This window comes from Macrobrachium rosenbergii, chromosome 51 (assembly GCF_040412425.1).
Source record: "Macrobrachium rosenbergii isolate ZJJX-2024 chromosome 51, ASM4041242v1, whole genome shotgun sequence".
Classification (NCBI taxonomy): domain Eukaryota; kingdom Metazoa; phylum Arthropoda; class Malacostraca; order Decapoda; family Palaemonidae; genus Macrobrachium; species Macrobrachium rosenbergii.
Genome location: NC_089791.1, coordinates 72,380,475 through 72,394,674, shown reverse-complemented (window position 1 = coordinate 72,394,674; position 14,200 = coordinate 72,380,475). Strand labels below are relative to the sequence as shown.

General features: G+C 34.8%; 1 protein-coding gene across 1 annotated transcript in view; it reads right to left on the bottom strand.

The window, feature by feature from the left end:
- Positions 1-595: 595 nt before the first annotated feature.
- elm (calcineurin like EF-hand protein 1 elm) overlaps positions 596-14,200 on the bottom strand; it is an 89,726-nt gene continuing 76,121 nt past the window's right edge. Inside the window, exons 4-5 of the mRNA XM_067095700.1 lie at positions 8,498-8,591; positions 596-3,231 (exon numbers count right to left, since the gene is read on the bottom strand). Coding sequence (XP_066951801.1) covers positions 3,087-3,231; positions 8,498-8,591 — 239 coding nt within the window. The 3' untranslated portion in view covers positions 596-3,086. The remainder of the gene's footprint in view (positions 3,232-8,497; positions 8,592-14,200) is intronic.

Here is a 14,200-nt window from a genome sequence, read left to right as displayed (position 1 = left end):
ACTTTTGATTTGGTTCAAAACATTGGTTTAGCAAGACCACCAATTGTCACCTGAGGGGTTTGTTCTTACATGTGAAGTGAACACTGGAACAAGGTAAACTTAAACAAGTTGGGTAGCTGCATGAGAAAACACAGTTGGGAAAATATAAGAAATATATGGTAGATAGTAATGTAGATGGGTCAAAGGAACAGTGTTGCAAAAATTCATAAGCATCATCTACATTGGGCAATATAAGGAATACTTGAGTGGTAATCCCCTATCAAGTTGGTACAGATTAATATACTGGATCATGTAATTTGTATTTTGTTTTCTCTAATAAGGATCTTTCATTTATTGACTGGTTTGAATACAAACAAGGATCACACCTACTCTGGTAAAGGCAACAATCTTGTATGTATGGTATTGTGTTTCTTTGAAGGAATTTTGGCTTCTTGAATATGAACTCCAGTCTAGCCTCTTTTAACAACTGACCGATGGAAAAAAACAGTTAGCTTTGAAATTTATTTGTCACAACTGGCCTGTTTACCCTTCAGTTTCTTGAATTAAAGAAATGCCTATACACTATTGGTAGCCTTTCAAGGTAAATTAGTAGCACTTTTTATTATAGAAATATATTTGTGCCTTTATATACATATTTACTGAATGCTGGGGTACAACCATTTTTAATAAAGTAACAAACCAACACTAAAGGAATGTATTTAATAAGTCTGCAGAATACATGAATTTTTAAACATTTTTTCAACAAACCCAAAGTGGTAATTGAATTGACTTAATTCAGCAACCCTATTGAGACTACCCTTTGCCATGGGAAATTTCATCTATCCACTTTATTCAAGTAACATTATCTTGAATGAATACAGTCAGCAAGGTTAGTGGATGATTACTAATACAATATATTATCTTTTAAAAAAGTTATGCCAAATAATTTTTCTACATATTCTTTAAAATAATAAGACTTCTATACAAATCAATTTAATTGCTTCATTAAAACATAATCAAGATAGAATTAGTGTGCTGATGGAGAAAAGTATGGACCTTTACAGCAAGAAAAAATTAAGTAGCAAAATTAGAAAATATTCCTGGCTTCATTCACACTAGTAAATGTATAAATCTACATTACAAAACTATGAGAGAAATCATTACCTCATCATTGGTTTGCACACAAAATATTAAATTTCACTGATCATAAATTTATTTAAAGACAAGAATCCAATACAGATACTATAATTTAAAATTTTACTTCAAAAGTGTTGCAGTGTAGCTTCTTAGTTTAGTGCATTACTCATCAATAAAACAGCCTATAAAGGGTACTCACTTTAAATTTTGTGTTAAAAGTATAATGACTGAATATCACTGCATAAAAAATAAAAATATATACAGTATAAACTACAAAACCTGCAGCAACCCAAAGCTACAAAGCTCTTATATTGATTAAATTGAACTTTTAATTTTGGATTACAGACAAGCCTTTCTCTAACCTTCATTCAACTATGCTGTAAAATCTCATCAATAAATTTTCAAACTCAATCAACAGACTACTATTCATCACATATTTTTCCCATGGAAAAATTATCCCTGCAACTGATGACAGCACATGGTACTAAAGTACAATACTTTCATCAAAAATTTACAAATGTTAACAATACTATGACAGCTTGATAGGGCATTAAGACCCCCTTTTGCACTGGGGTGTAACTGTACTAGATGCAAAAACACTATCCTTAGCCACATGCAAAAGCCACTCTAAATATATAATCAATAACATCTATTCTTGAAAACTGAAATTCAAGGAACTGATCTGTAAACGATTCTCTATTTCTTGAATTTCTTTCTAGATATGGAAAATATTTGCCTCAATTTCTATGACTTCAAAATACAACTGAGTCTGAAAAGCTTTCACACTCAAATATCTGGTAATTTAAAATTGACTACCCTATTACAAAATGTCTGAAGGTAAAAACCAATGATCTTATGAAGGGTCAAGATACAGTGTTTGTCTTTTAACACTATATTTAAAAAGGCTTCTAAGTTGAGACTACATCAACAGGTAATTTTAAGGCATGGTAAAATGAGTGATATATAGATATTTAGTAAGCAAACAAGCTAATATAAAATTCTTTGTGCTAATCTTTGATCACAGAATTGGTATTAGGGAGAATATTTTCTCCATTATTCAATTACATTTAGGTATTATCAATCTAAGTGTGTGCGCCAGTACTGTAAATATTTGACAAGTATAACAAAGCCTATAACACCCAAAAAGAAACCTAAACACTCGCTATATACCATATTCATACCCATCTTACAGGGTCACAAGTACATAACAATCAATATTGTCAATTAGCAAGGAAAGTACTGTGTTTAAAAGGTAACAATTGAGAAGTGGGAAAACAAAAGACTGATGCAAAATTAACTCCAAAACATGAGTTAAAACACACAAAATAATGGAGAAAAAATGTCAAAGGAATGCATAATTCAGTGAAGTTTCCATGAAATGATTGACATCACTCTGTGTTACAGGGATTATAAATTGCAAATTCCATCCACAGCAAATAATTGCATCATGTTATAATGATAATATTGACAACTAAATTTAGAGTTCCTATTTACTGAAATTTTTAAGTGATTTAAGCTGCTAGAAAACTAAATTTACAGGACCCATTACAATTTAAAACTCATTGCAATATCACACATCCTTGGCATTCACCAGCTGTGATGGTGTAAGCCACAATTTTACAATGTTAAAAACTATTTCCACCAAAGCAAGAACGGAATCCAACAGCTTAAAACACAAGAAAGACTAATATTCCATTCTTCTAAAAAAAAAAAAATACACTGCAAACTATTAAACAGTACAGATAAATCACCTATAATGCCAAATTTGATTAATTATTGATTATTATGATGAGGAACATCACAAAATACTTCTACATAAATCAAGTAACAGCCAGCTAATTAACCTTTGGGCTAAAATATTCTTTGCACTTACTTTAAGGATATGAAAATTTAATATTATATACTGCACTCATTACTTGAGGGATAAAGAAAAAATTCCACCATGATAGTCTTCAATAAGAACACCTGAATTACTTAAGGAACTTGATGGACATCTTTTGTTCAACATCTGTGCGCTCCAGTGCAGTGCAAAATTCTTCATAGGATATCATCTGGTCACCATCACGATCTGCTTCTAGTATAGTTCTCTCTGCAATGCTGTTCAACTGCTCATCACTGTAAGAAGGTTACTCGATTCATTATGTGTTCATGAAAGCCACAGAGTTACATGAGGTAAATTCAAAACATGAGAGCATTTTGTCACCCTAAACATCCAAGAGCTGGTGAAGCATTAATATCACTACAAGTTAAACATCTGCATAATTATAATAATAAAGTAGATTAACCACACCAAAGTCAAAACTTTAATCTGGTAACAGTACTCAGCACCAACCCTTAAACGCCGAGCCTCTAACTACCAAAGTGTCTGCCGTATGCCGACGAGGTTTGAGAGTTAGCGTCGAAGCAGAAAGAAAGTATTTTTCAAAAAATCACAGCACGCTTAGTTTTTAAGATTAAGAGTTCATTTTTGGCTCCTTTTTTTCTCATTGCCTGAAGTTTAGTATGCAACCATCAGAAATGAAAAAAATATCATTATCATATATAAATACTGGAATATATGACAGTGCAAAAAAAAAATTTCATATACTGTATAATTGTATACAAATCGTGCTGTGAGCAAAACGGTTAAAGCTAATGAATTTTTTTTTTTCGTTGTATTGTGCACTAAATTGCGATGATTTTGGTATATAACAAATTTTAAAACGATCAAAGCAACACAGAGAAAATATATCACAAAATGATGCATGAATTCGTAGCGCGCGGACGTAAAAAAGTTTTTTTCAAAAATTCACCATAAATCGAAATATTGTGCTAGAGACTTCCTGTTTGTTGCAAAATGAAGGTAAATGATTGAATATTACTAGAATGTAAGAGTTTTAGATTAAAATTGCATTTTTCGACCATTTCGGTCGAGTCAAAGTTGAGCAAAGGTTGAAATTTCGGCACATCGTGATTTATATGAAAATATTTCAAAACTGATAAAAGCTACAACCATAAGTTATTTTTTGTTGTATTCTACATGAAATTGTGCACATTTTCATATATAACACTTTATGTAACGGCTAATATAAAATGGTGCAAAAATTACGACAAAGTGACTAAAGAAATTCTGAGATTTTCAGCAGAGTTAGCGCGCGAGGACGTAAGGAAAAAGTTTTTTTCAAAAATTCACCATAAATCGAAATATTGTGCTAGAGACTTCTCGTTTGTTGCAAAATGAAGGTAAATGATTGAGTATTACTAGAATGTAAGAGTTTTAGCTTACAATGGCATTTTTCGACCATTTCGGTCGACTCAAAGTTGACTGAAGGTTGAAATTTTGGCACTTATCGTGATTTATATGAAAATATGTCAAAACTGATAAAAGCTACAACCATGAGTTATTTTTTGTTGTATTCAACATGAAATTGCACACATTTTCATATATAAAACTTTATGTAACGGCTAATACAAAACTGTGCAAAAATTACGACAAAGTGACTAAAGAATTTCTGAGATTTTCAGCAGAGTTAGCGCAGACGTAAAGAGTTTTCAAAAATTCACCATAAATCAAAATATTGTGCTAGAGACTTTTGTTTGTTGCAAAATGAAGGTAAATGATTGAATATTATTAGAATGTAAGAGTTTTTGATTACAATTGCATTTTTCGACCGTTTGAGTTATTGACTGAAGTTTGAAATTTTGGCACTTATCGTGATTTATATGAAAGTATGTCAAAATTGATAAAAGCTACAACCATGAGTTATTTTTTGTTGTATTCTACATGAAATTGCACACATTTTCATATATAAAACTTTATGTAAATGCTAATAGAAAATGGTGCAAAAATTACGACAAAGTGACTAAAGAATTTCTGAGATTTTCAGCAGAGTTAGCTGATGCTTTCTTTTGGGATAAGGAAGAAATTCGCGCATGCGCAGCTGGGTCACGCTTGTAAACAAAACAACAGTGTGATCCGTGAACTCCCAGCATCCCTCAAGGCACTTGATTTAAAATTTTTCGCAAACAAGGCCTATAAGTATTTTTCCGCGAATATTTGAAAATACTTTTTGTAGTCGACGTATTTTACGTCCACTTGGCACCCAACAGACAATTTTTATCGACGTAAAATACGTCCAGTCGGCGTTAAAGGGTTAACAACCATGAAAGTATTTCTCTACTTTTTATTTTTAATTAAGCCACACCTAGTAACTTTGGAAATGCTTCAACACTGAATCTTCCTTTCATAAATACTCGAGTATTGCTGAAATAACGCTGATGTCATAATGATGTACTTGGCTCTAATGTAATTAAAAAACAAAAGTTCAACTGCCTAATTCTACTAACCACAGTTGAGCAGATTTCATTCCAGACTTCACTAGCTATTCCAGAACTAACAGAATACTCACTAACAAGCAATGGAATACGATTCAAACCAGCAATAACAAAAAATAGTGACTGAATGCTCTAAACAATAAACCCAATTCTAAGTTGTGCCTACTATCTGTATAACTCTAGACATTTTGAGGAATTTTCTTAAAGCTACTTACAATAAGAAAAAATTTGAGTTACTGTACCTTTAAATTAAAAAAAATGGTACTATATTTATTTAAAAAAAAAAACATACTGTATTTGTATATTAGCCTCCATTTATTATTTCATACTCTTAACGCATTAGAAAAATAGGAAGCCTAACCATGATATTTTGAAAAATTTGCAGTTTACCTAAGGAGGTTACCAGTTTAAACCATTTCCTATTTATTTTTCATATATTACCATAAATCTTAAGCCTATCATGGAACTCCTGGTCTTTATCTTTCTTTAAACTGTTTGAAATGCATTCTTATGCACCACTCAAAACATTTCATAATATTTAATACAACTCCTTCAAAATTGAAAACTTAAAAAATCAGTTATAATCATTCAAAAAAAATTTAGATTTTTAATAAATTTCTTGCAACCTGAAAGGAAACTTAACTCAAGACTGTTTATGAAGTGTTTAAAGAAAACTAAAAGTCATCTTTCTCTATTATAAATTTATCATCAACATTACCCTCCTTACCTTTAAAAACAGTAATTTAACAGAATGTATGTGTACACAAAAGTTTGATAATATATTATCTTGATAAAAAATTTAAACTTTTTCACTAAAATAAGAATTAAAATATCTAAAATATTAACTATTAAAATAACATAAGTACATAATAGATAAGGAAATATGGATATCTGTAAAATATTAAACTTTACTTATAATAAATAAGTTCTGAGAATTACTAGACAAATTATATTAATTCTGGAAAGATAAATTCTGCCCTGCTTAAAAGTAGTCTTAAATGTTTTTTGTGAGCTGCCAGAACAAAGCACACCAGTCTAACAATTTCAAAATCATCACTAGCACTTTTACATAAGTCCTTCGTGGGGTTAAGACACTACAGTGACTTTCCTTTGTGAAATGTTTAGTAAGCTTTCAGCCTTTTCCATTATCTTGATAGTAAGTGTGATCCAAGATGATTAATGCTTTTAACTAAATATTCATTGTGCCAATATTTTTGCATCAATTCTGTAAAAATCTTTACACTCTAATGTGAAACGATATCATTTACCTACCATTATTTTCAGTGGAACTGGAACTAAAACCAAGTTTGATCTGTGAGTTAATTTTTAACCTTCAAACTACATGGAAAATAACAGTTGAAAAATTGATGTAAGAAATGGTATAATCCCTCGATTATCCTTAACACCATTATTCAACACACCAGCACGGGGCCAAGGCCTCAAAGATATATGATATGTATACAGTATATATAAATTTTTAAAAATATAAACAAACTGATCTCTGATGGTTGGCAATGCTGCCCTGTCTCAGTAAAATGTTGGTGACACTGCTTACACTAATGAAGAGACTGAGAAAGGGTTTGGGGGGTCGGGGAAGCCTGGAGAAGTTTCCAAGGTGGTGGGGTGGGTTGGATGGCTGGGCGCCATGGGGGAAGAGGTACAGTGAGGCGGTGTAGAGGAACTCAATGAGAGTGCTTGCTTTGGAAGGTGGGTGGAGATAAGGAGCGGTTTCCCTGGCTGGGAGGGAGGGGGTGGGAATGCAGTGTTGGATGAGTAAAGAGGGCTAGGTGGATGTCTGACTTGCTAGAGATTGTATGCAGACAATCATTCGCTGGTGTTGGTACACTTGCAAGATCTTGTTATATATTTTTTTTATGTTAGATTTTTACACATTTTATTACATGGTATGTACACTACTGTACTGTCACTTGTAAAGAAATAAATTTAACACAAAGAAAAAGAAGAGATAATATACTCGAATATCATTTGATCTCTTGTATCATGCGAACCTTAAAATTTTGTTTCCTAAACATGATTTCATCATATACATATCTCGTGCATCGTGAGTTGCATTTTCGATAGCCCAGATAACATTAGGCTAACCTCTGTTCCTCAGTAATCCCATCTTCTTGTTAAATGAATAAAAGTAAAAAATAAAAATATATTTTACTTCCTGAATGAATTTCATCTTCATAACTGTCTCTTATAATTAACAACCACTTACCAAAAACTGACATACATAACATCGAATATAATGTAAACAAAAGAATTGGGAAACAGCTGTCTTACACTTTTGTGGGTTTTTACTTTAACATGAAGTATGTTAATTTACCTTTGTACACCAAATTTTACATTTATGCACAAAAATAAAAATAATTCCAGTAATGCAATTCTTTACCCAATGGGCAGTAATACAATTCTTTACCCAATGGGCTCTATCAGCCAATTCTGAGAATTTAAAAATTATGTAAATGCATATGTGGATGATCAGTTCTTTATGCATATCATCATGATGATATAAAAGGATAATAATACAGTATAAATGGATGCAGTGAGTAAAATATTAGTTTCATTACCATTGCCTGTATCTTAAATACGGCTGTAATAACCTATTTGACTTTGCGAATGATTACTGCGAGTGTAACACCTATCCTAGGTGAATAAAGTAGTTAACACACACATTTTGTGTTTGTGTATGGTACAACAATACTAAAGAGGTAACAACAAATTTTTTTTTTTTTTTTTGTGTGTATTTATGCAGCATATTTTGTTACAAATAAGGGAAAAAAAAGTAGATAATTGCCTTTTCAGTTTAAAGTGTGATGGTTGTTTATGAGAATACTGAGTGTTTACAATCATTATGTGGTACTGACATGGTTAAGAGAGGAAGGGTAAAGAGTTGCCCTTGAACACCCCTCGATTTTTTTACTTTCCCTCATCAGGACTTCGCCAGTATCTAATACATAGTCCCTTGGCTCTATTAATCCGGATAATTGAAGGAAAAATGGAAAAGATGACGATCCTTGAAATTTCAAGTACACATACATAAGCCAACACTGCTAGCTACCTGATATTCTCTCCAACCATCATGTGAAGTACAGCAAGCAACTCTTCTCTGGATATACGTTCATCATCATCTAGGTCATACATCTTGAATGCAACTACAAGGTGAAAGAAAAGACAGTGATTAATACAAAATGTGTTAGAAAGAATACGCTATTATATCCAGCTCAGAAAATATTGCAGCCTCATAGTAATCTGTACCTCACAAACCAAGAATCCTTGATAATCCAGACAGCAGCCAGACTTGGATATTAATTTTCAGAGCACCTAAAACTAAATCTGATCTTGTGTCCAAAACCAGAGGAAATCTGTTTGTTTTCCACTGACATTTATCAAATGACCTTTAAAGCATAGAAAATTTTTAAATAAATTTCTACTTTTCCTGACATACAAGCCTAAATTTCCTCACATGTGATTTAGCTCACGAACGTCAGATGGAACGGCCATTTAACTTTCATTAATGGGTCGTCAAATATCAACATGTAGGGGGAGGCCCTGTCAACCTGTTGTTATGCACCCCACTTTGCCTTCCGACCCAGGTACCGGAAGGGGGTGAGGGGTGGCTGAGGTGGGCCATTAATGTAAAGAACTTCATGTTTGTATGCCAGGAAAATACAAATTACTTTCAAAATTTGCTTTTTGTTCCTACATAAATGCAAAGCTTTGTTCTTTACACAGGCTTACTTATTAGTGGGAGGAATCTGGGTACTCGCTGAACTGAGTGGTTGGTTCTACCCACCTAGGAAAACCTTCCTGGTCAGGAGGAGCAGAAGAGGATATCCCGCACCTCTAAACTGTTGAACATTTGGGATGTTGCAACTGCTGGACTTCTGGGCATAAAGTAATGAGTTTGCTTTCATTACCTTGTTGAAGGCTGAAAGAACCAGTATGTGTTGGAGACAATAAAATTTTAACTGAAACAAATGGGTTTGTTTTATTGTCTATCCCTCTCTCCCCGTGTTAAGAGAGAGGGCTGGGACATGCAATCCCATCACTCCCCATGTTAAGAGAGAGGGCTGGGAACATGCAATCCCATCACTCCCCATGTTAAGAGAGAGGGCTGGGGACATGCAATCCCATCAATCTATAAAAACAAATATGATGGACAGGATACCCCTTCATACAACTCTACATTCCACATCTGTCCAGCATGCACTGGCTCACAGCCTGACTGCCCTATTCTAGGTGCAACTTTGGCTCACATCTTGCTTCTGAGAAACATCTAATGAAAATTTCAGCAAATGCTGCTCGAAAGTTAGGTTTGTTCATAAGGCCTCATATATTTATAACTGATAAAATCAATGCAACCTGTTATAGGTTAATTGTGCTTCCTTTACTAAAATACTGTTCTCCGGTGTGGATGTCTGTTTCTGCCTGAGATTTATCTCTTTTAGACAGTGGTTCATAGTGGTAGGTTTCTGTTTCCTAATAGTAGTAGTTAGGACTTGGACTATCGACGGATGTTCTCTTGTGTGTCACTTTTTTATAAGTTGTGTTTTAACAGAGATCTTTCACATTCACAACTGATCCCTGATCCCCTTTGCCTGCCAAGAGCAAATAGATTCGCTGAACAGCAGCACCAATATGCAGTAAATGTGCCTCACTGCCAAACTTCTCAGTTCCAGAGGTCCTTTATTCCTCCTCACACCATTGGACTGTGGAACTGTCTCCAGGCAATTGGGACTTCAGAAGTTCAAGCAAAGATGCAATGCATTACTACCCTGATACTATCTTGTATTTTAATACATTTTTATCTATTTATTAATTTACCAATTTTTTTTTTTTTAATAAGTAAGATCTCTTCTTTCTGTACTTCCCTTTACCTCTTCCTCCTCTTACTTCTTGTTAATGCTCTTTGAAAGCTTGAAGCCTCTGTGGGCTTGTTCCATATGAATAGGTGTCAACTTCTGAATATAATAATAATAATACATGAGAGAAAGGTTAAGGGAAAAAGACCAGTCACTCACAAACACACACTCACTCACCGAATACCTTAGATGCAATGCTACTTCTTCCCTTAGGGGAGCTAGGTGAACTACACAATCTGTTGACCAGCCACAAAAGGAGCCAAGAAAAATGTGTCCAAGGGGCTTGTGGGCAACGTCCAGAAGATAGAACGAGGTGAATGTGGTCTGATGCGACCAAATCCCCGCTTAAAACTCCTGCTGAACTGACAGACACTTTCAGAATGCAAGGGATGGGGTGATGCTGCTGACCTCATGAACTATCACCTGGACCATAACCCCGTCTTCCTCGCCATACAAGAAGCACACCCGCATTATCATCTTACGCAGCCAGAGAGAGATCGTGTTCTTGGCCACCTCTTTCTTGGTCTAGCCAGTACTTATAAAGAGGTGCTGACACTCAGGCATGAGTTGTCGAGTCCTCTTAAGTACCGCAGCACCCTTTCAAGACACAGTAGTATCTCGTCTGGATCACTACCAACAAAGTTCTATCAGGAGGGGATCAAATCTGGTGTCCAGGACCGATGGCTTCCGAGTCTTCACCACGAATTCTGGGACAAACCTGAGCATAAATGATCATCATCCCTTTGAGTACTTAACTCTAAAGCAGCAGTGAAGCTTGCACACTCTCTTTGCTGAAGCTAGGGCAAGCAAGAAAACAGTCTTCAAAGTCAGATCCCTGTCTGACAACTCTCTCAACAGCTCATAAGGGGTACTAGTCAGGCTCCTCAAAGCAAGTGTCACGTGCCACTCAGGAGGCCCAAGTTTCCTAGGCAGGCAAGGCTGTTCGAAGATTCTCAAGTGGATGGAGATTTCCCACAAGGAAAATAGATCAACTCCTTTCAATCTAAGGACTTGACCAAGGGCAGACCTTTAGACCTTAATGGCTGACAGAGAGAGTAGTTTTTCTCAGTGAACTAAGACGACAAAGTTGGCTACCCACTTAAGAGTTGCACTGATTGGGGAGGTACTCCACTGATGCCACCAACTATATAAGATGGCCCATTTCCCCTGGTACACAGCCAATGTAAAGAAATATCTTTATACTTTTTTGTGTATTTTTCTTATTTGTATACAAAAATACAATATAGGTCTTTTGTTTGCTTTCATGATGGTTTGAACTGGAAGCAATGGTTTAATGGTAATAGGGTAATTTACGAATTTGTTTGTTTACTATTGAGCCTGGATGGCTATTGAAACTGACTGTTTGGCAGTTAAATATGCATCGATTCTGCCTTGGAGTTTGTTCTGTTCAGAGTCCAGCCCAGTCCACTTTAGAGTTCAGATTCTAGTCCAGAGCTGAGTTTCATCAAACCCATCTAGATTTTCTGGAGATTTTCATGTTTTGGAAAGCTTTAGCAGACATGGAGCAGTAAATTCCACGAAGGCCAAGTGAAGAGACTTCAAGGGCAGAGGAAGGCGACCCATGAAACATTGGGTTCATCATCTTGCCATGAAACATTGGCTTTATCATCTTGCCTTTACTGAATAGCATTTTGAAGACAGCATCTTATGGAACGTAAGTCAGTTGAGAGTTTTCATGCAGGCTCAATATGACTGCTCTGTTTTTTGTTTGATTTGTGCATATTATGGTTTAAACCATGGTTGCCAACATGTTGATAAAAACTAAATTAAAGGACTTGACACCTATAGTTATCATTTACCTTGTGCTTGTTGCTTACAAACCATCAGTATTTCATTTTATCTAAGAAATTTTCCCATGTAATTGACATTTATTCTTTACACAGTTACTACTTTACATTTACGAAACTGACTTAATTACACAAAGCTAGTTCTTTGTTAAGGTTGCTGAATTACTTGCCATTTATGTTAAATTTAATATTAAATTATTTTCTCATGATAAATTTGTTATTTCAATAGCTATATTCTTAATTGTAGGTCCTTTACGTATGGTGAAGTGAATTTCAGTGGAGAGGAAGTGGTGTATACACTCCGAGATACCATGGTGATTTCTTCTCAGGGAAGAGAAACGGCACTCAACAGTTCTTGTCATTTTAACTTATTAAATTCAATAGTTATCTGTGTCTTTGGATTTACATCCTCACTGTGATTTGCTATTTTTTTCTCCATGTGCGCCTGAACAGGGACGTGTTGGAAATTTGCTGGTTGTTGCCGTTTCCCTGTCCTTTGTTCTCTTATTCGCTCAGCCATCACAAATTGTTTAGGTATTGAAGGTTGTTGTTACTGGTTACAGTTAGTTAGAGGTCTTAACGACTTATTATGGTGCCACTTTAACAGTCTATTTTGTCCAGTTTTCTTGAGAGTTTTTTAAGTGAATTCTTTGTGACTGCATAGATTATTTTTAATTCATTGGCTGCACTCATGTTTTTCTAAGGTCTATAAGTACTATAAGTGGCAGGCATGTCAAAAAACCTGAAATTTCTGGTTAGTTCTCGGGCTAACTACCGAGGACAAGTTAACAGTATGCATCTGAAATGACCGTTTTGAGAGCTTGAAAAAGCCGATTTGGTCATACAACCCCTGAAGTGGGAATTAAACTCTGAAGATGAGGCGAAAGCCACATTTGAAAATGATAAAGAAATTGAAGAAAATTGTAACTATGAAGATAAGATCAATGAATGCTTGTCTACTTTGTCTCATCTGGCTCTATCCATTCCTAATTCTTCCAGATTAGAAGTTTCTAGGAGCACATTGAGCAGCATGCTCAAGAGTGCAACTGCCCCATTACCTAAATTCACAAGTGAAGAGGGAGAGGACCTTATTAGGTTCTTTCAGCACTTTGAAGACACGACGAAACGCTTTAATTACTCTGATTATGATAAATTCTTACTTTTGAAACAAATTTTAGGGCATGCCTTGTCACTGATAAATTCTTTGGACATTATACAGCATTCTTATACGTAGCAAAAGAGCTTTTGTTCAGTGCTCTAGCCTCCCCCGTCACTAGGAAATTCAACGTCATGAAACAAATGTTGAATCTGAAGTTTGATTACAATGCAGAACCATTTGACTACATCAGTAAAATTAATTCTATCTGCAGGTTCATTAGTGCTTTGAAGATAACTTCAGGGGACATTCTGCAGTATTTTGCCTAGCATGGTTTAAATGAAAATTTTAAATATTTAATTCATATAACCAACGAAACCAGGCCATCTTTGAATTAGATTAAAGATAAATTTTTTGAAGCCACTGACAGGTATTTAACCAGTCAACAACAGTACAAGATTAAGCAAAAAGAGAAAATTGTCGTAAGAGAGCTACTAGTTTGGCTGCAGACACCAGTTACTAGGCGGTCCCATCACTTGTTGTTTTCAAAACATGTCCTTTATGTAATGAGGAGGGTGATTCCTCTCATCCCATTCACGTCACTTAACGTTTTCAAAGCATGTCCTTTATGTAATGAGGACGGTGATTCCTCTCATCCCATTCACAAATGTAAGAGGTATCAAGAACCAAAGTAAAAAATCAGCAGGCTTAAAAGTTTGCAAGCTTGTATCAAATGTGCTAGGTTGGCTCATAATGAGGATACCTGCAAATTTCACTTCTGGAAGCATTGTGACTGTGGTGCATGGCATTTAAAATTTTTATGCATGAGTCAAGAAAGTAGTGGAGTTCTGAGGGATAGCAGTCAAAGCAACATAAAAGGGAAAAAGGAAAATGTAAAACAAATTGATCGAAGTGTGAAAGAAAGTCATTCAAGCATGATATTTGTCCAGGAATTTTCTGAGTCCTCCAAAGCTACTGGCTGTAGCCATGCAATA